The 22,435-nt window shown below is 46.3% G+C and overlaps 1 protein-coding gene and 1 non-coding gene across 11 annotated transcripts in view; one reads left to right on the forward strand and one right to left on the reverse strand.

Annotated features, from left to right (window-relative positions):
• Nucleotides 1-22,435, forward strand: part of CLEC16A (C-type lectin domain containing 16A) — a 276,263-nt gene that overhangs the window by 94,340 nt on the left and 159,488 nt on the right. For 8 of the 10 annotated variants that reach the window (XM_029050671.2, XM_029050607.2, XM_029050635.2 and 5 more), the window contains 2 exons: nt 965-1,094; nt 6,372-6,472. In XM_029050671.2, coding sequence (XP_028906504.1) covers nt 965-1,094; nt 6,372-6,472 — 231 coding nt within the window. The remainder of the gene's footprint in view (nt 1-964; nt 1,095-6,371; nt 6,473-22,435) is intronic. The other 2 variants (XM_029050625.2, XM_029050647.2) reach the window with 1 other exon arrangement.
• Nucleotides 2,791-2,928, reverse strand: LOC114809858. The gene has a single exon (XR_003757631.1). It is a non-coding gene; the product is annotated as a small nucleolar RNA SNORA7 (small nucleolar RNA).

Genomic DNA, 22,435 nt, shown 5'->3' on the forward strand with positions numbered 1-22,435 from the left:
GGGCGGTTTCGGCAAAGGGGGCAGAAGCCAGTTTTGGAGGGGGCCCAGGAGAGAATTGGAGGAGAGGAATTTGAGACAGCAGGTGTAGACAACTTGCTCAAGGAGTTTGGAGAGGAATGGTAGGAGGGAGATGAGGCGATAACTGGAGGGAGCCAAGGGGCCAGGGGAGGGGTTTTTGAGGTTATGCGATCTTGTATGAATTAACGAAGCACAACTTTTTTCCCTCAGTTTTGGTATAGCTTATTAGCTAAAACATGTGCACATATGCATGGGCAAACCTTCTTGGCTATGTATATTCAAATTGTCTGAACCATTTGGGGGGCATAGAAGAGCCGGAGGGCAAAAAATACATTGTAGCCATCAGTATGGTTATTTCCTTTTGTGCCTCATCAGTCTGTTGACTTTGACAAGATGGCAGAGACAGGTACCCGATAAACCACACATTTCAGTTTATGGGAGACGTAGTTTGCCTTATTGGATCAGAACAAAACTATTAGATGCCCAAAGCTCCTTTTCTTCAGAAAACTGGAAACAAAGGCAGGAAGAGAGGAAGGATAAAAATTTGCTGAGGATTTGTAAGCACCGTTTTCAGATGTGCTCACACTTTGTAACCATCCACTTCAAAGTTTCCTTTTGGCATCTAAATACAGCAATGGTGATCTATTTGTAGAATGGAATTCAAAATACCTTATTAATGTAAATCAAAGATACGTTTCTCGGTATTTCAGAGCTGAGTGAAATCAGAAATTGGTTTTGCCACTTCATTTCCCTTTTCGGTGAGCAGATTAATTATACTTATAGTTAAGCATGTACGTGGCACTTGATGTTGGAAAGATTTACCTTTGTCCATAAGTATTAATGTAAATATTATACTGGAAATAGTCCAGATCAGTTCTCCTCTCTAATAATTCCAGGGTGGGTTTTTTTGTGTTGTTTTTTTGATGTGTGTGTGTGTGTGTTTAAGAAATAGAGATGGTGATCATGGAGCACTGCAGGCTGTCCGAATTGGCCATCTCTGCAGTGACAGAGCAGAACACGACGGACGAAGAAAAGAGTGCGGCTGCCTCAGGGAGCGAGACCTCGCAGTGGAGCAGGTACTCGGTGATCTCCGCGCCCTTTCTCTTCCCCCGGCATAGAATAGTGAAATGACTTGCCCAAGGTCACGCAGCAGCCAAGTGGCGAAGCCGAGATTAGAACCCAGGTCCTTCTGATTCCCAGGCCAGTGCTCTCTCCAATAGGCCATGCTGCTGAGCCCTCGGTCTATCAATCAGTCAATCAATGGCATTTATTGAGTGCTTGCTAGGAGTAGAGCATTATAATAATAATAATGTTAGTATTTGTAAAGCGCTTACTATGTGCAGAACACTGTTCTAAGTGCTGGGGTAGATACAGGGTAATCAGGTTGTCCCACGTGAGGCTCACAGTTAATCCCATTTTACAAATGAGGGAACTGAGGCACAGAGAAGTGAAGTGACTTGCCCACAGTCACACAGCTGACAAGTGGCAGAGCTGGGCTTTGAACCCATGACCTCTGACTCCCAAGCCCGGGCTCTTTCCACTGAGCCATGCTGCTACAAAGCGCTTGGGAGAGTCCATTACAACAGAGTAGGTAGACATGTTCCCTCCCCATAATGAGCTTACAGTCGAGACAGAGGCAGACATCAATATGAATACGTAATCAATCAGTGATATTTATTCATGGCTTACTGTCTGCAGAGCACTGTACTAGCAGCGGCTTAGGGGAAAGAGCCCGGGCTTGCAAGTCGGAGGTCGTGGGTTCTAATCCCGGCTCTGCCACTTGTCTGTGTGACTTTGGGCAAGTCACTTAACTTCTCTGTGCCTCAGTTCCCTCATCTGTACCATGGGCATTAAGACTGTGAGTGCAGCGGTGCTTGGCACATAGTAAGCATCATTATTATTATTATTATAAGCTCTTGGAAGGGTACAATACGTCAGAATTAGGAGACACACTCCCTGCCCATAATTAGCTTGCAGTCTAGATGGGGAGACAGACACTAGTATTAATAAGTAACGTATAATATGAAATTTTAAGATACGTACGTAAGTGCCGTGGGGTTGGGGGTAGTGTGAATATCAAATGTCCAGAAGTCACAGATGCAAGTGTGTAGATGGTGCAGAAGGGAGAGCAGACCGGGGAAAAGAGGGCTTAACTGGGGAAAGCCTCTTGGAGATGTGACCTTAGTGAAGCTTCGAAGGTGGGGACAGTATTATATTTGGGGGAGGAGCGAGTTCTAGGCCAGAGGGAAGTGGTGAGAAACGGGTCGGTGGCGAGATAGCCCTGCCATCCCCTCCTGCTCCTAAAACAAATGGGCTCTCGATTCACGAGCAGAAGTGTGACAGGGCAGTAGGGCGAAGCGTAAAAACTACTGGCTTGTGGACTGTGGGGAAACACGCTAGAGAGCACAAAATGGCCGGGGGTTCGGCAGGGCCTGGAGAAGCTGGCCCTATTTGGTCTAGGTGTGAACTGGATTTCAGAGAGCAGTCCATTCCTTCCTATTTATTGAGCACTTACTGTGTGCAGAGCACTGTACTAAGTGCTTGGTAGAGTCTTGTCTTATGCCGTCGAGTCATTTCCGACCCATGGCGACACCACGGACACATCTCTCCCACAACGCCCCGCTCTCCACCTGCAGTCGTTCCAGTAGTGTATCCGGTTTTGTTGGTCAAAATCCAGAAGTAGTTTACCATTGCCGCCTTCCGCGCAGCAAACCAGAGTCTCCATCCTCGACTCTCTCCCGTGCCGCTGCTGCCCAGCCTGGCTGAGTTTTGACTAGTAGCGGATTGCCTTCCACTCGCTAGCCACTGGCCAAGCTAGGAATGGAATGGACAGGCCTCTGCTCGACTCTCTCTCCCATAGCCGAGACTGGTAGACTACTGGAAACTCTCCAGGTGCGAACCCGAGAGGGGCTTGGGAGAGTACAATAATGATAAACAGACCCATTCCCTGCCCACAGCAAGTTTACAGTCTAGAGGGGGAGACAGACATTCATATAAATGAATAAATTACAGATCTATATAGAAGTGTTGCGGGGCTGGGAGAGGGCATGAATAAAGGGAGCAAGTCAGGCTGATGCAGAAGGGAGTGGGAAAATCGGAAAGGAGGGCTTAGTCAGGAAAGGCCTCTTAGAAGAGATGTGCCTTTAGTAAGGCTTTGACGGGCCGGGGAGAGTAATTGCCTAGTCGTTGCTTTATGATTCTTACACTTCTGTCCTTGCCTAGTCTAAAATATCTCAATCTGTTCTCACCATCATCATAGATAGAAATCTAGCATTTACTTTTATTTTTTTCCAGATGATATTTGTTAAGCACTTACGTTGTGTCAGGCACTGTACCGAACAGTGGGATAGATACAAGCTAATCAGGTTGGACGTATCCCCTGTCCCACATGGGACTCCCAGTCTTAATCCCCATTTTACAGGTTAGGGAATTGAGGAAGTGAAGTGATTTTCCCAGGGTCATCCAGCAGACAAGTGGCAGAGCTGGAATTAGAACCCACACCCTCCGATTCCCCAAGCCCATGCTCTTCCCATTAGGCTACACTGCTTTTCTTGATTTTTTTTGAAGCCCACTATTAATTTCAGTGGCTGATTAACAGTTTTCATGGGTTCCCTGAATTTTTAAAAAATCTTCGGGATACAAAGTATATTTAGGGGAATCCTTATTGCCTCTTAAATGTGCTCACCCACGGCTGTATTGATTTCACAGGAAACGTTATCATTCTGGCCATTAATGGGAAAGAATATTCTACATTTGAAGCTCAGTAGTTTTCCCTGTCTTGTTAATTGTAGTTCCACAAATGTCTAGATTATCTAAATAGTAATATATATTTAGTAAAGAAAATATGCGTTCCAGAGATGCAGAAAATCTTTCTAACGTAGACTGTTTTAAAAAAAAAAAGTATTTCTCTTCTCCCCCCTACCCCCCGCAAAAAAAAGTGCATTAAAGCACTTTGCCAGTATTTGCTCTGTGTGAAATCATTTAACATTTGTTGAGTATCCACAGTGTACTAGAAGAATACACAAATTAAAGCTCATTTTAGTCTGGGAGCTTGGCTACTCACTGTTTTATATTGTACTCTCCCAAGCGTTTAGTACAGTGCTGTGCGCACAATAAGAACAAAGTACATATGATTGTTCGATTGAAAGGGTCAGTGAAGAAAGGGTCTTCCTGAGAGTTGGTGGAACCAAAATTCTGGTTTTGCTGACACTAGCAGCTTCTAAGCATTCTGCATAGCTGCTCTGAGTATAATATCTCTCTGGCATTTCTTCACTTGATTTATAAAGGGAAACTTAATACTAGACGGTGTTCTGGAACAGATCCCGAACAGAATGTTACCATTTAAGCGGCTTGCGCTTCAGAAAGGAGTCAAAGGTTGGCCCCGAGAATTGTGTAATAAAGGACTTTGGGCTTCTTGCTTAGAAGTTGTTTTTGACATCCAAGGTGGGGAACATTCTGCCTGAGCTCTGTCTTGGCATCGGGAATTGTATACGATAGTTTGCCTATTAAGAAGTTGAAAAAGAAACCACAAGTAATGGATTTACCAAGAGTTAAGTGCCCTGAGCCTACCTGGTGGAAAACTAATACATTTTAGCTGCATCACATACCGTGGATCATCCGTAAGCTTGCTGCTGTTTCGGGATCTAGATGTGCCGGACCAATTCACCTATAAATAGAACGTTTGGGATATGTGGTTTGTGGACAGGCATGGGCAGTGAATAGATTAGAGAGTCGTTTAGCTTCGAACAGTTCGTCCAAAATTGGAGGTGTTCTTACTGAACGTTACCATTAGGCCGACGTTGGGCCAAAAACGCTGCTTCCTCTATTTCAGGAGCATACGGTAAAGAACTCTCCTGAGGAGAGAACAGAGAAAGTAAGCATGCTACCTTGCTAATGGCCCACTCCTAGGGGGCACATGATAGACAAGTGGTTTCAGATTGTCCTACTTTTACTTTCTGTCTCGAGGAGAGGACGAGATCAAGTCTAGTAACACCTTTCTAAGGCGGCCAAATGTGTTGTTAAAGGAACTGTTATTTCTTTCTCTCCCAAGTGCGTAGTACAGTGCTCTGCACACAATAAGTGCTCAATAAATTGCTGGCTTGATTGAGCCGGTTACTCGCAAAATCGAGAAGCCGCGTGCTCCTTTGGGAGACAAAGATTGTGTGATGTGATTGTCTCGTGTTTATCCCAGTGTCTAGTACGGTGTTCGGTACACAGTAAGCGCTTAACAAATACCACTATCGTTGTTGTTGTGATTATCAAGGAAATGGGTTCAACTCCCCGTTACCAAAACCTGTATTGCTCTCCGTCGTACATTTGACAATCTCTGCAATATTTCCGACATAATTTTTAGTAATTACAACTTCTGTGGGGTTTTATTATTAATGGTAATAATAGAGATGTCTGTTAAACACTTATCGTATGCCAAGCGCAGTGCTAAATGCTGGGGCAGGTTCCAGACGATCTGTCTGATAGAGTCCCTCTGCTATAAAGGGTTCAAAGCCTAAGGGAGTTGGGGAGGAGATCGGTTATTTAATAATAATAATTAGGGTATTAAGCGCTTACTACATACAAAGCACTGTTCTAAGCGCTGGGGTTAATACAAGGTAATCAGGTTGTCCCACGTGGGGCTCACAGTCTTAATCCCAATTTTCCAGATGAGGTAGCTGAGGCCCAGAGAAGTGAAGAGACTTGCCCAAAGTCACACAGCTGACAAGTGGCGGAGCCGGGATTAGAACCCATGACCCCTGACTCCTAAGCCCGGGCTCTTTCCACTAGGCCACGCTGCTTCTCGTACCCCTCTCTGAGGATAAAGAGAGGTTAAGTGACTTGCCCAAGGTAGACTAGTGGCAGGGCTGGGTTTAGAACCAAGCTCTCCCGACTCCTGTGGCTCTGTCCTTTAGGCCACAGTTAGTGCGTATTTTTAAAATTCCAGCCCGCCGTTTTTTTAGAGGTTCTGTGTGCTGAAATACGGTAAAGCAGAAATAATCTGGAAACCACCCTCTTGATTCAAACACCTCCTGAGTACATGTTTCACCCACAATTCCACTTGTTTTGCAGCTGAAGTACACAATGTTCATGGCCACAATACCACAGTTCTTTCATTTTTTTTTAACCGTTTCATTCTTTTGATTTTTTTTTTTTCTGAACCCTTGACGTGCAAATCCTCAGCAGTTGTGAATTTGGGGTGTTAAAAAGTAAATTGTTCAGATGCAAAACTGGCAATCTATAAACCACATTTCGCTAGGGACCGCTGAACAGAAAGCTACTGCATCACCGATGGCAGAAGATAAACTCTGCTAATCGAGAAACCGTCCAAGTACCCTCAGATTGATACAATTTCTCTTTCGCAGGCCTTTCCTAGATATGGTCTATAATGCAGTGGACAGTCCTGAAGATGACTATTATGCTCTTTTTGTGCTGTGTCTTCTGTATGCCATGTCTCATAACAAAGGTAAGACCGAGTTCTTAGTTTCTCTTTCCGTGACTGTGGATGCTTGAAAACATCTCTTCCCTGAGTGTCCTGGGAGCTGAAAAGAACATAACATTTGCAAGATCCACATTTCCTGTCCCCGTGGAGGCTACAGACAGAAATTACTTCCTGAGTGTAAGAAAAAAAAAAATGTTGGTCTTTGTTAAGCGCTTACTATATGCAGAGCACTGTTCTAAGCATTGGGGTAGATACAGGGTAATCAGGTTGTCCCACGTGAGGCTCACAGTCTTAATCCCCATTTGACAGATGAGGTAACTGAGGCACAGAGAAGTTAAGTGACTTGCCCACAGTCGCACAGCTGACAAGTGGCAGAGCCGGGATTCGAACCCATGACCTCTGACTCCCAAGCCCGGGCTCTTTCCACTGAGCCATGCTGCTTCCCTAAAGGCCAAAGGCGTAAAGGCCAAAGGAGGAACGAGTATATAACAGGAAGCGAGATACGTTACATGTCAGGATGAAACAGCTGAACAAGAAACAGAAATTAGAGATAAATACGTCCATAAGCTAATGAGTAAGAATACACATGCGTAAATCAATGGTGAGGATGGGATTAAATTCGATTCGATTCAGTTGTATTTATCGAGCGCTCACTGTATGCAAAGCACTGTACTAAGCGCTTAGGAGCGTACACTAGAACAGACACATTCCCTGCCCACAGCGAGCTTACAGTTTAGAGGGGGAGACAGACATTAATGTAGACAAGTTACGGCTTTGTACACGAGTGCTGTGGGGCTGGGAGGGGGGATGAATCGGGGATGAATTAAAGCTCACAAGCACTAAACGTGGGTCCCGGTCTGACGTAACCGGGGTGTTGTGAATCAGGGGAGGAAGACTTCTTGGAGGAGGGGGGATTTTATAAGGTTTTTTAAAGTTGGGGAGAGCTGTGATCTAGTGGGTTTGGAGAGGAAGGGAGATCCAGGCTGGGGTGACAGCATGGGCTTGAGATCGGGCCTAGAGAGAAACAGCATGGCTCAGTGGAAAGAGCACAGGCTTGGGAGTCAGACGTCATGGGTTCTAATCCTGGCTCCACCACTTGTAAACTGGGTGACTTTGGGCAAGTCACTTAACTTCTCTGTGCCTCAGTTCCTCATCTGTAAAATGGGGATTAAGACAGTGAGCCCCACTTGGGACAACCAATACCTTTATTCCCTCCTCCTCCCCCCAGCACTTAGAACAGTACTTTGCACATAGCGCTTAAGAAATGCCATCATTATTATTATTATTATTATCAGGCAGGAGAGGCAAGAGCAAGGTTAAAGTGAGAGGGTGAGCTTGGGAGGAGCAAAGAGTGTGAGCTGGGGAGGAGCAGGCGAAAAGGGCTAATAGGCAAGATGGAGTGAGCTGGCCAGGAGCCTTGAACGAATCGAATCAATCGGTGGTATTTATCGAGCGCTCACCGTGCGCAGAGAACCGGACGGAGCGTTTGGGAGAGTACATTGGAGTTGGTAGGCGTGATCCCTCGCTCTCAAGATACTGCCCGTCGAGCAGAGGAGTTTTCAATCTCGTCGAGCCAGCGGTAAGAAGTTTCTGCCTGCGGTAGAGGGAGATGGGTAACTCTTTGAGGATTTTGAGGAGTGGAGAGTCGTGTGCCAGGCAGCACCGCAAGAAGATGGTTTGCGCAGCAGCCTGGAGCTTTCTTCTTCATCCAAACTGCCACGACTTAAACCCAAGCACTTCTCCTGTCGCGCCTTGATTACTCTATCAGCCTCCTTACCGACCTCCCTGCCTCCTGTCTCTCCCCACCCCAGTCCATACTTGACTTTGCTGCCCAGATCATTTTTCTACAGAATTGTTCAGTCCATACTTCCCCACCCCTCGAGTACCTCCAGTGGTTGCCCATCCACCTCTTTATCGAGCAGAAACTCCTCACCGTCGGCTCTAAAGCACTCGATCACCGTGGCTCCTCCTATCTTACCTTGCCGCTCTCATTCATTCATTCAGTCGTATTGATTGAGTGCTTACTGTGCACAGAGCATTGTACTAAGCGCTTGGAATGTACAATTTGGCAACAGATAGAGACGATCCCTGCCCGATGATGGGCTCATAGTCTAACTGGGGGAGACAGACGGCAGAGCAAAACAGAACAAAACAAAAGCAAGACAACATTATCGCGATAGAATCAAATGAGCACAGTGCTGAGGGGAGGGGAAGGAGGAGGAGCAGAAGGTGGAGCGGGAAGGGGAAGGGAGGGGGAGCAGCGGGAAAGGGGACTCAGCTGAGGGAAAGGGAAGGTGGAGGAGCAGAGGGTGGAGGAGGAGCAGAAGGTGGAGCGGGAAGGGGAGGGGAGGAGGAGCAGAGGGAAAGGGGACTCAGCTGAGGGAAAGGGAAGGTGAAGGAGCAGAAGCTGGAGCGGGAAGGGGAGGGGAGGGGGAGCAGAGGGAAAGGGGACTCAGCTGAGGGAAAGGGAAGGTGGAGGAGCAGAGGGTGGAGGGGGAGCAGAGGGAAAGGGGGGAGCTCAGTCTGGGAAGGCCTCTTGGAGGAGGTGAATTATTACACCTATTATTACACCTCTCCTATTACAACTCAGCCCGCACATTTTCCTCCTCTAATGCCAACCTGTTCATTTTATCTCGATCTCGTCTGTCTCTCCGCGTAAGTCTCACCCACGTCTCCCCTCTGGCCTGAAAAGTCCTCCCTTTCCACATCCAACAGACAGGCATCGCCCCCCGCTTCAAAGCCTTATTGAAGGCACATCTCCTTCAAGAAGCCTTCCCTGATTAAGCCCTTATTTCCTGTTCTCCCGCTCCCTTCTGCGTCTCCCTGATTTGCTGTCTTCATTCGTCCCTCAGCCCCACAGGACTTAGGTCCATATCTGTAATTTATTTATATTCATGTCTGTCTACCCCTCTATGCTCATGTCTCTCCTTGCCTAGAAAAACTCTCCCTTGACCCCACAGCTCCCTCCAGTTATTGCCCCATCTTCCTCCTATCATTCATCTCCAAACTCCATGAGTGAGTTGTCTACACCTGCTGCCTCCACTTCCTGTCCACCAATTCTTCCCTTGACCTCCTTCAGTCTGGCTTCTGCCCTCTTCACATCCATGGAAACAACCCTCTCTAAAGCCACCAGTGACTTCCCTCTTGCCAAATCCAACAGCGTCTACCCCGTCCTTCAATAATGTGGACCATCCCCTTCCCTGGGAAATATTATCCAACCTTGGCTTTGCTGAAACTGTCGATCAACCGATGGTATTTATTAAGCGCTTACTATGTGCAGAGTGCTGTACTAAGCGCTTAGGAGAGTACTATGTAGCAGAGTGGGTAGCCTCATTCCCTGCCCACAGAGAGCTTACAGTCTCATGGGACTGTCCTGCCCCAGATCTCCTATCTTTTTTTTTTTTAATGTCAAGCGCTTACCATGTGCTGAGCACTGTTCTAAGTGCTGGGATAGATACAAGGTAATCAGGTTGTCCCACGTGAGGCTCACAGTCTTAGTCCCCATTTTACAGATGAGTTAACTGAGGCCCAGAGAAGTGAAGTGGCTAGCCCAAGGCCACACAGCAGACAGGGGGCATTGCCGGGATTAGAACCCATGTCCTCCGACTCCCAAGCCTGGACTCTTTCTACTGAGCCACGTTGCTATCTCTCTGGCTACTCCTTCTCAGGCTTTTTTTTTTTTTTTTACAGGTCTTCTCCTTTTCCTCCCATCCCCTTAACTGGGGGTATCCCTCAAGCCTCAGCTCTGGGTCCCCTTCTATTCTCCGTCTACACCCACTCCCTTGGAGAACTCGTTCACTCCCGTCTCTTCGACTACCATCTCTTTGTGGATAATTCCCAAATCTACCTCTCTCCTTTTCTGCAGCCCCTCATTTCCTCAATGAATCCAGGGTATTATTTGAGCACTATTTACACTCAAATAATGCGTGCAGAGTACTAAGCGTTTGGGAGAGTAAAATACTACAGAATTGATAGAATATTTACCCAAGTCTTGTGGGCCTGGGGTGAGCATTAAAGCGTTTGAAGAGGTACACAGCCAAGTTCTTAGTCAACGCAGGGGGGAGGGTGGATAGGAAAAATAAAGGGCTTAATCTCGGAAGCCTCTCTTAGATGTGATTTTTAGGAGCATTTTGAAAGTTAGAAGTGTGGTGGGCTATTGGATATGAAGCGGGAGGGAGTTCTAGGCCCGAGGGAGAACGTGGGCGAGGGGTCGGTGGCGGGCTGGATGAGTTCAAGTTTAAAGACAGTAGGTTGGTGTTAGCGGAGCCGAGTGTGTGGGTTGGGTGGTAGGAAATCAGTGAGGTTTTAGGTAAGAGAGAGGGAGTTGAGAGCTTTAAAAGCCTCCTGCCTTCGGGACATTTCTACTTGGCTATCCTGCCAACACCTCAAACCTAACGTGTCCAGAACAGAACTCGTCATCTTCCCACCCAAACCCCGTCCTCCCCCGTACTAAGGCGCTGGGGAGAGTACAGTGAAATGAATAGCCATGATTCCCTACCCATAATCCCTAATACACTCTAGCAGGGAAGGTAGCCACTAAAAATAAATTATAAGTAGGTGGGAGCAGTGGGAGAATAAATTGTCTGAATCCCTTGGAAGAAGAAGGAAAAACAAGAGGGAGAGAAAAGTTGGCCCCATTCCCAGGTGCAAGCAGAGAAAGAAGCTAATGTACCAGATGAAGTTTTTGAAGGTTGCTGATTAAACTTGGTTTCTCTAGTAGTAAATACTTAGTGTTTGCCAGCTATTTAGCAGCCAGAGAGTTCCAAGAGAGGCAATAGATGGAGCCCCAAATCCTGCTGACAACTCAACCTTTGGGAAAGAGCCACCGTCGGCGTAATCTCGGCTAATTTTGTGACCAGGTCGCTGTTGGCAGAAAGCAGCCTGATCCCCTTTCTCCATCACCCAGGCCCCTCCTATCCCACCTATGCCAACTTACTCACAGTGCCTCTGTCTCATCTATCTCTCTGCCGACCTCTCTCCCACTTCCTGCCTCTGGCCTGGAACTCCTTTTCTCTTCATAGCCAACAGACAATCCCCACCTTTAAAACCTTATTGAAATCACAACTCCTCCAAGAGGCTTTCCCTGACTAAGCCCTCCCCCGACTAAGCCCTCATTTCTTTTTCTCCGATTCCCTTCTGTGTTGCCCTGATTTTCTCCTTTTATTCACCACCCTCAGACCCTCAGTCCCCCAGCACTTGCGTACGTATCCATAATTTATTTTTTATAAATGTCTGTCTCCCCCTCTAGACCGTGAGCTCGTTGTGGGCAGGGAGTGTCTGCTGTTGCGTATTCTTCCAAGTGCTTAATACAGTGCTCAGCACACAGTAAGCGCTCATTAAATACCATTGATTGATGGTACTGGGAGAAGTTACTAGTGATTTGAAAAATGACACCTTACATATGGTATTAGGTTGGTCCATGGGACTCAAGGCAGGTTTGGCTAGGCTAATAATGAACCATGCCCAGGCCAGGTTTGACTAAGGCCAGGGTGGTTTGCCAAAAAATGCTTCAGTCAATCATATTTATTGAGTGCTTACCACGCGCAGAAGCACTGTATTAAGTGCTGGTATGACGGCCCCTTGCGACACTTGCAGTAGGATATTGTATCATTTTACTGTGAAGTTTCACGATCACACTCAAACAGCAGTCCATTTCTGTAGTGCTTACTGTGTGCAGAGCACCGTTTAAGTGCTCAGGAGAGTACGGAAGAGTCGCTCAATCCCTGCCCTCAAGGTATTTATAATCTAACACGGGGGACAGGTATCAAACTTCACCCAGCAGAAGCGAGAGTAGAAGCGTATGTTCATAAGTGCCGTGGGGCTGAGAGGACTGTCAAAGTGCTTAGAGGGTGGGAACGCAAGTGCATAGGCCACTCAGGAGGGAGGGAGAATTGGGTGGAACGACGAGAGGTTAGTCAGGGAACTCTGGACTCTGCAGACTGGGAGAGTGGAGGTCTGTCAGATATGAAATGGGAGGGAATTTCGGGTAGGAGGCGAGGGCACGAGCAAGGAGTTGATGGTGAGGGAAATGAAATGGAGGCACTGAAGTAGGTTGGTGTTTGCCTGCTGGGTTGTAGTGGGAAATGGGCGAGGTTAGGTAGGAGGGGAGATCTGATCGATTGCCTTAAAGCCGATGGTGAAGAGTTTCCGTTTGTCGCGGAGCTGTCTGGGAAACAGCTGGAGAAGTCCGAGGAGTGGAGAGTTGCGTGCAGCTATCAGACCGGCCTTTGCGACTCACTTTAATGATCCCTTAGCCCTCCAACCTTGTAATACAGTATCAATCAATCGTATTTATTAAGCGATTGCAGCGTGCAGAGCTTTGTCCTAAGCGCCTGAGAGAATATAGTATAACACAGTTGGTAACGTTCCCTACCCACAACGAGTTTGCAGTCTAGAGACAGTATAAATAAATGTATTACAGATATGTACGTAAGTGCCGAGGGAAGGGTGAATTGAGGGAGCGAATCCAAGTTCAGTAAGTGCAAAAGAAGAGCATATTATCCCTGTATTAAGGCTACTGCGTAAGTTCTCATTCTTTTATTTTCTGTTGATGCCATACCATATTTGGAGACTTTTGACAGTTGCTGTCTGCTGACTAACACTTGGTTATGTTTTTCAAAGACCAAAGATAGCTGTAGAGGCATTGGTTCATTCCATCAGAATGATACGGTTTATTGCTGAGAATTTCTATCATCGACTTTGAGGCCTAGCAGTCTTTCAGTTTAAGTAAACACTTGGGAAGTAAGGTTTTTGTTATTGTTAGGTGTTTTCTTTAAGGCAGCAGGAGATTCCGTGCACTTAATCGTCTAGCTTTTTATTCCCCCTTCTTGCCACTCTAGCAGTCATTTTAATGAGATGGTCTCATTCAGATGGATTTTTCATCATCAGAAAATCTGAACATAAAAGCAATGATGTTCAAAACCGAACGCTAGCCTGGGTCTTCCAGTAAATCACAATAGATTAGACGCTTCACAGAAGTGAGTCTCCTCCAGTGAAAAGGTTTGAATGGAAGAATAGGCCCAGGCCAATTATAATTCAATAGACAATGTAATGAATTCCGGTCCAGATATTTAACGGAACAATCTGGCTCCTCTTACCTCGATGAGTCTCTTGCAAACCGGAGCCAACAGAAGGGACTGGCTCTCACCCAGAGGTCATCCCCACCATTGCGTTTATAAAAGCCTCCTCTTCCCCCAGAGGAATGTCTATTCTTGATGAGCAATTCCTGGGAAATGGGGAAGGATGTGGGCCGGAGAATCAGGAAACAGCGAAGCAGCGTGACCTAGTGAGTTGAGCACGGGCCTGGGAGTCAGGAGGACCTGGGTTCTATTCCCGGCTCCTCCACTTGTCTGCTGTGTGACCTTGGGCAAGCCACTTTACCTCTCTAGGCTTCAGTTCCCTCGTCTGTAAAATGGGGATTAAGACTGTGAGCCCCATGTGGATCAGGGACTGTGTCCAACACAGTTAGCTTGTATCTACCCCAGAGCTTAGAACAGTGCCTGGCACATAGCAAGTGCTTAACAAATGCCATTATTATTATTATTGTTAGGAAACAAGACAGAGAGGAACTTCTAGTTTCTAAAAATCTGGAATAACGAAACTTCAGAGCTTGAGAACCTTGTATCTACTCCAGTGCTTAGAACAGTGCTTGGCACATAGTAAGCACTTCACAAATACCGTTATTATTATTATTAAACTCTTTGAGAGCAGGGATCGTGTCTACCAACTGTATCGTACCCTCCCAAGCTCTTAGTAAGGCGTTCTGTGCAAATTAAGCACCTCAGTAATTACCGTTGATTGATTGCTACCCATTAAATATTCCCACTTCACATGCTAGGTAAAAGCCCCCAATAGGTTGGGGGGTGAGAAGGTGCTGAAATTAGGATTGGACCCATATCACAGCCCTGCATCTGCACTTTCTCACTCTCTTCTTCCTCCACCCAGCATTCTGAGGGGATATGGAGGGGCTTGATGACACAAATGGCAATCCCTCTATATGTTCCCCCCCACTTTGCTACTGGTGGTTTAGAATTCCACTGCTCACCTGGACAGTACTATCTGCTCCCTGTCAAGCTCCCTTCTTTCTGCAGCTGGCAGAGGCACCTGTCGACAGTCCCCAGGCCCCACTCTGCCTATTGCATACATAGTAGTTGTAATTATGAATCCATGGTATTTATTGAGCTCTGACTCGGCGCAGAGCTTATTATTAAGCGCTTGGGAGGGTACGGTATAACAGATTGGGTAGGCGTGTTTCCCTGATTTCCTTGGAATGGCTCAATTAGAGAAGAAGCGCAGCCTGGCGATAGAGCATCGGCCCGGGAGTCAGGAGGTTCTGGGTTCTAGTCCCACCTCTGCCACTTGTCTGCTGTGCGACCTTGGGAAGGCAAAGACTCGTTTACCGCGTGGAAGGAGGCAGTGGTAAACCACTTGCGTATTTTTACGATGAAAACTCTATGGATACCCTACCAGAACGATTGGAGATGAAAGTGGGGCGTTCTGGAAGAGATGTGTCTGTGGCGTTGTTTTGGGTCCGACACGACTCGACAGCATAAGACAACAGCAAACCCTAAGTAATCATCTACTGATGTGATTGAATATGCAGTGTTCTCTGTCCCTCCACCCCCCTTTATTGTTTCTTGTTCTCTCTTTTTCAGTATTTATTCATTCATTCAGTAGTATTGATTGAGCGCTTACTGTGTGCAGAGCACTGTACTAAGTGCTTGGAATATACAATTGGGCAACATATAGAGACATTCCCTGCCCAATGACGGGCTTACAGTCTAATCGGGGGAGACAGACAAAAACAAGACAACATAATCACGATAAATAGAATCAAGGGGATGTATACCTCATTAACAAAATAAATACGGTATTGAGGTCCGCCTCCAGATCTGACAATGAGGCACCTACGTTTTTGGACTTATTATTACTTTTGTATTTATTAAGCACTTACTATGTACTAAGCATAGTATTAAGTGCTGGGGTAGATATATGATGATTAGTTAGGACAGATAAGGAGGAAGAAGACAGATAGTGAATTCCACCATTTTACAGATGAGGAAACTGAGGTGAAATGAAGTGATTCACCCAAGGTCACACCAGCAGACAAGTGGCGGAGCCTGGGATTAGAACCCAGGTCCTCTGACTCCATCGCCTGTGCTCTTTCCCCTAGAACATGATACTTCTCAATTTGTAACTTGAACTCTTTTGGGGACGATTCCATGTCATCTGATAGACATCTTTGTTTACCCCATTGTATTTTCATGAATCCTGAGACCTTCCCACCCCGTTCTTATGAGTGCCCATTTCAACCTCCCCTGGGGTACCAGAAAGCCTTCTTAGTTAGTTCTGGAGATCTGATGGTCTCTGTGAGGTAACCTCTCACAAGCCACACCCACCCCTTTTGCCTCAGGCTTTTCAAATTAGTATTTTGTTATCACTTAGTGATGAGTGAATTGGGGTATGGAGCAAACAGCACTGACTCATTTTTGCAGAAAAGGATTGGGCTTAATCTGAGGATAAATGAGAGGAAAACATCTTGGACAACTGGAATTTTTTTTGTTTCAGCAACTCCCTGCCCATTAAAGTGCATATTTTTAAAAGGTGAATAAAATTAAAAGGCCAGAAGGCATCTCCGCCCTCAATTTACCTTGTCTTTCCGTAACTGAGAAGCAGGCGTGCTTAGTGGTTAGAGCACGGGCCTGGGAGTCAGAAGGACCTGGGTTCTAATCCCTGCTCTGCCACTTGTCTGCTCTATGACCTGGGGTAAATCACTTCACTTCTCTGGGCCTCAGTTCCCTCATCTGTAAAATGGGGATTAAGACTATGTGAGATTGGGACTGTGTCCAACTTGATTATCTTGTATTTATCTTGTCAGAGAAGCAGCGTGGCTCATTGGAAAGAGCCCGGGTTTGGGAGTCAGAGGTCATGGATTCGACTCCCGGCTCTGCCTCTTGTCAGCTGTGTGAATGTGGGCAAGTCACTTCACTTCTCTGTGCCTCAGTGACCTCATCTGGAAAATGGGGATTAACTGTGAGCCTCACGTGGGACAACCTGATTACCCTGCATCTCCCCCAGCGCTTAGAACAGTGCTCTGCACGTAGTAAGCGCTTAACAAATACCAACATTATTATTATTATTATTATTATTACTTACGCCAGTGCCTGGCACATAGTAAGCACTTAAAAACTACCACAATTATTATCTGAAAATCTTACTGTGACATCTTGAATTAAGGCAGTCTTTGTGTGACATTGTCAGTCCTCTAGATTTTTAGCTCATGTGGGCAGGGAATGTCTGTGTCAACTCTGTTATATTGTACTCTCAACCACTTAGTGTAATGCTCTGAACACAGTTAGTGCTCAGTAAATATGATTGCTTTGTGTGCATTAGTATTTAGAAATGCTTTCCTTTCTTTGTCCCTTACTGATTCATCACTTCAGTGTTAATTTGCCCTACTCATATAAGAATCATCCATTAATTAAAGAATTTTGCATGAAGGGAAACTAGCTAAGCTTACTTCTGTTGTCATTTCTGTTGCAATTTAATATCCATCTTGCCTGTTGCCGTGACCATACAGTTACCCCTTCTGGCTGCAGTTTCAGCAAGCTTGGTTTAAAGTTTCTCAGAATCTTTCGCTTGCCAAAGCCTTTGGGCACATTAAGGAATGACACCTGAGATTTTCAGTGTTGATTGGATGTCATCCTAAAATCAATCAACAGTATTAAATGAGCCTGTACTGGGTACCAAGCAGTATTCTCGGCTCTTGGAAAAGAACCGTAGCGTTGAAAGACACGCTGTCTGCCCACAGGGAGCTCACACACTAGATAGAGAAATTTCCGATCGGGGAATGGGAATAAATCAGCCAGTCAGTCGTATTTTCTGAGCACTTACTGGGTGCCGAGCACTGTACTAAGCGCTTAGGAGAGAGTACAGTATAACAATATAACAGACATATTGCCTGTCCACAACAAGCTTGTAGTCTAGAGGAGGAGACGGACATTAATAGAAATAAATAAGCATATGTTCTCTCCCATTTCCCTTTCAGGAATTTATAAAGATCTATACGTAAGCATTGTGAGCCTGTGGGGTATTTATATCGTACTCTTCCAAGTGGCTATGAAGGGGGAGTGAGTTCCAGGCCAGAGGGAAGACACGGAGCAGGGGTCAGCGGGGAGACAGATGAGATTGAGGTTCTGTGAGTAGGTTGGTGTTAGACGAACCGCAGCTGTAAGCCCGTCAAAGCTCTGCACGTAGTAAGCGCTCAATAAATGCTACTGCATGAATGGGTAGGCTGGGTTGAAGAAGAAGATCAGTGAGGTAAGGTGGGAGGGGAGAGCTGATTGAGGGCCTTCAAGCCTATCTAAAGATTTTCTGTTTGTAGTGGAGGTGGAAAGCAGCACTTCCTAGTGGTTAGAGCACGGGCCTGGGTGTCAGAAGGACATGGGTTCTAATCCTAGCTCTGCCACTTGTCTGCTCTGTGACCTTGGGCAAGTAATTCACTTCTTTGTGCCTCAATTACCTCATCTGTAAAAAGGGAATGAAGAATTTGAGCCCCGTGTGGGACAGGGACGGTGTCCTATCTGATTTCCTTGTGCCCTCCAAGTGCGTAGTACAGTGCCTGGCAAATAGTAAGTGTAAGCATTTAACTAATACCAGAATCATTATTGTCATTATTATCATTAGAGATTTTTGAGGAGAGCGGGAAGACGTGGACTGAACTTTTTTTTGTTTTATTTCGCTAAGTTGATCCGGGCAGCAAAGCGAAGTATGGACAGGAATGGGAAGAGACGGAGGCATGGAGGACAGCGAGGAGGGTGATGCAGTATTGCAAACAGGATACAATAAGAGTCTGGATCAGTACGGTAGCCATTTAGATGGAGAGGAAAAGCTGACTTTTAGCAATGAGAAGATAGAACCAGTAGGATTTGGCAGATCTACAAAGTCTTAAGAATTTTTTTTTAAATAGCTTATGTTAGCTGCTTACTGTGTGTCAGGCACTGTACTGAGCGGTGGGGCAGAGACAAGCTAATCAGGTGGGACTCAGCCAGTTTTCATCCTCGTTTTACAGACGACGGAACTGAGGCGCAGAGAAGTGACTTGCCCAAGGTGTCACAGCAGAAAAGTGGCAGAGCTAGGATTAGAACCCACGTACTTCTCACTCCTAGGCCAGTGCTCTTTTGACCAGGCCAAGCTGCTGATCAAACTTTCATTTGTAGTCCTCTTCTCTCCCTCTTTTCTTCTTGCCTTCATCCATTTTGAAAATAGCTGAAGGATTTTCTGCCTCAATTCCCTCAGATTATGCCTTTAATTTGCAATATCTAGAGATTTTCACCTAAAACAGTCAATGATATTCTTAAGCATTTCCTGTGTGAAGAAAATCCCAAGGCAGGGTGGGAGGGATGGGGGAGTTTTCATGTAGAAAAATTGACAGAAGTGATGATGAAAGCTCATTTGTCAGGTAATTTTTTTCTTATTGTGGAATGTGTTCCTCTCCCCCTGGTCTCCCGTAGCTCCTGTAACAATAATTATGATATTTGTTTAGCACTTAACTACGTGCCAGGCACTGACCGTCTTAGCATAGTGACACCCGTCATGACTAACGTGTCATCTTCAGGAGGCCAGACCATCCTAAGCAATTAGGATATCTTGTCTTATGCTGTCGAGTCATCTCCGACCCGTAGCGACTCCATGGACGCATCTCTCCCAGTTGGCCCCACCTCCATCTGCAATCGTTTTTATAGTGGATCCATAGCGTTTTCTTGGTAAAAATATGGACGTGGTTTACCGTTGCCTCCTTCCACGCAGTCAACTTGAGTCTCTGCCCTCGACTCTCTCCCACTGCCACCCTGACCAGCACAGGAGACTTTTGACTTGTAGCAGATTGCCTTCCACTCGCTAGCCACTGCCCAAGCTGGGAATGGAATGGGTATGGCTCTGCTTGACTCTCCCTCCTTTATAGCCGAGGCTGATGAGTACTGCAAACTCTCCAGGTGCAGTCCTGAGAGGGGTATTACTAGGCTGCCCCTCCTACCCGTAATTCACTTCAAAGTCTATCTCCTCCGCTAAATTGAAAGTTCCTTGAGGGCAAGGATTTTGTTTTCTTGCTTTATTGTAGTCTCCCAAGCGCTTAGTACAATACTCTGTACAAAGGAAGCATTCAGTAAATACTACTGATTTACTGAGTCATCTTGGAAAGGAGATAAAGTGTTTTCCTGATGGGATGAGATTTTTTTTTAAAAAAAGGAAAACTAGAAATGGAGAAGAAGTTGTGGGTTTTTATCTTCCTCTGCGACTCCTGTTCTAACACTACCTTCCAGGAAAAACCAAGAACCTTACCCACCTCTTAGTTTGGTTTTTTGCAGCATGAGGAAGTTGAGAGATGTCCTTGGCAATACAGCTTAGTCTTTGGAAAACTCATTCATTCATTCAGTCATATTTACTGAGCGCTTACTGTGTGCACAGCACTGTACTAAGCACTTGAGAGAGTACAATATAATAAACAGTCCACAACAAGCTTACAGTCTGTGGTTGGGGGGAGAGAGACATCAGTACAAATAAATAAAATTACAGATATATACCTAAGTGCTGTGGGGCTGGCGAGAGGGAAGAATAAAGGGAGTAAGTCAGAGTGATGCAGGAGGGAGTGGGAGATGAGGAAAAGGGGGGCTTAGTCTGGGAAGCCCTTTTGGAGGAGATGGGCCTTCAATAAGTCTTTGATGCCGGGGAGAGTGATAATCTGTCGGATTTGAGGAGGGGAGAGGGTGTTCCAGGCCAGAGGCAGGACGTGCAGGGGTCGGCGACGAGACAGGTGAGATCGAGGCCCAGGAGAAGGTTAGCACCAGAGCGAAGTGTGCGGGCTGGGTTGTAGAACGCGAGAAGTCAGGTGAGGTAGGAGGGCACAAGGTGATGGACTGCTTTAAAGCCAATGGTGAGGAGTTTTTGTTTGATGTGAAGGTGGATGGGCAACCACTGGAGTTTTCTGAGGAGCGGAGTGACACCTCCTGATGGTTTTCTAGAAAAATGATCTGGGCAGCAGAGTGATGTAGGAACTGAAGTGGGAAGAGACAGGAGGCTGGGAGGTCAGCAAGGAGGCTGATGCAGTAATCCAGGCAGGATAGGATGAGTGATTGTATTAACTTGTTTAGCAGTTTGGATGGAGAGGAAAGGGCAGATTTTAGCGACGTTGTGACGGTGGGACCGACAACATTTAATGATGGATTGAATATGTGGGTCGAATGACAGAGAGGAGTCAAGGATAACGCCAAAGTTATGGGCTTGAGAGACAGGAAGGATGGTGGTGCCGTCTTCAGGGATGGGAAAGTCAGGGGAGGACAGAGTTTGGAAGGGAAGATAAAAAGCTCTGTTTTGGACATGTTAGGTTTGAGGTGATGGGAGGACATCCAAGTACAGATGTCTTGAAGACAGGAGGAGGAATCTATTTTCCTCCCCAAAACAACCACTGTTGAGCAAAGTAGCAAATTTGTAAAAGAAAAGGTAATCGCACCTGCCTCTTCAGACTTGAATAACTCTAACTGCAGAAATTGCAAACCATCGCCTTTTGCCTTTTTAAAATACCTAGAGCCGATACTCAGTGTTGATGTTTTATTGTTTTACAAGGGGAATTATCATTATTATCATTATTATTGATCCTTGTGAAGTGCTTACTTTGGGGAAACTGGGGAAATAAATCAATCGTATTCAATGAGCACTTCCTGTTTGTAGAGCACTGTACTATGTACTTGGGAGAGTATAGTAGAACAATGTAGCAGTCACCTTCCCTGCCCACAGTGAGCTTACAGTCTAGAGGAGATATTCAGGGACATCGAATTAGACACAGCTCTTGGCCCAAAAGGTAGTTGGATAACAGATACCCTGGAAAAAAAATAATACAACAACAACAACAAAAAAGTCCAAAGAGAGCTGAGAAGGGATGTGACTGCAGCCCCTCTGTTGTGAGACAGGTCTTCTTCCCATTTGCATGGATAATAGTAATAATTGTGTTTTTTCTTAAGCGCTTACTATGTGCCAGGCCTGTTCTAAGTGCTGGGGTAGATCCAACATCATTCATTCATTCAATCGTATTTATTGAGCACTTACTATGTGCAGAGCACTGAACTAAGTGCTTGGAATGTACAATTCGGCAACAGATAGAGACAATCCCTGCCCAGTGACGGGCCCGCAGTCTAAACGGGGGAGACAGACAACAAAACAGAACAAAACAAAAGTCCAGTGCAGACATCATCAAGATAGATAGAATCGTTCATCGCTAACAAAATAAATAGACTAATAAATGATATGTACAAATATGCACAGTACCGTGGGGAGGAGAAGGGGGAATGGGGAGGGGAGGAGGAGCAGAGGGAAAGGGAGGGCTCAGTCTGGGAAGGCCTCCTGGAGAAGGTGAGCTCTCAGTAGGGCTTTGAAGAAGGGAAGAGAGTTAGTTTGGCAGAGGTGAGGAGGGAGGGCATTCCAGGACAGCGGTAGGACACGAGCCAGGGGTCGACGGGGGGACGGGCGTGAACGGGGGACCGTGAGGAGGTGAGCGGCAGAGGAGTGGAGTGTACGGGGTGGGCGGTAGAAAGAGGTGAGATAGGAGGGGGCAAGGTGATGCAGAGCTTTGAAGCCAAGAGTGAGGAGTTTTTGTTTCATGCGAAGGTTGATAGGCAACCACTGGAGAGTTTTGAGGAGGGGAGTGGCGTGCCCATAATTGGATTGGACACAGTCTCTCTCCCACATAGAGCTCACATTCTTAATCCCCATTTTACAGATGAGGGAACTGAGGCACAGAGAAGTGAAGTGACTTGCACAAGGTCACACAGCAGAGAAGTGATGGAGCCTGGTTTAGAACCCAGGCCCTTCCAACTCCCACTGGGCCACACTGCTTCCAAAGATTGGCAGGAAAGGTTGGGGAGGGGTGGGGAGGAGGAAGGCCCCACCTCAGAAATTTCAGTGTTCTAGGGTGGGCGTTTTGGAGCAGTGTGGCTA

Source organism: Ornithorhynchus anatinus, chromosome 2 (genome assembly GCF_004115215.2).
Source record: "Ornithorhynchus anatinus isolate Pmale09 chromosome 2, mOrnAna1.pri.v4, whole genome shotgun sequence".
NCBI lineage: Eukaryota > Metazoa > Chordata > Mammalia > Monotremata > Ornithorhynchidae > Ornithorhynchus > Ornithorhynchus anatinus.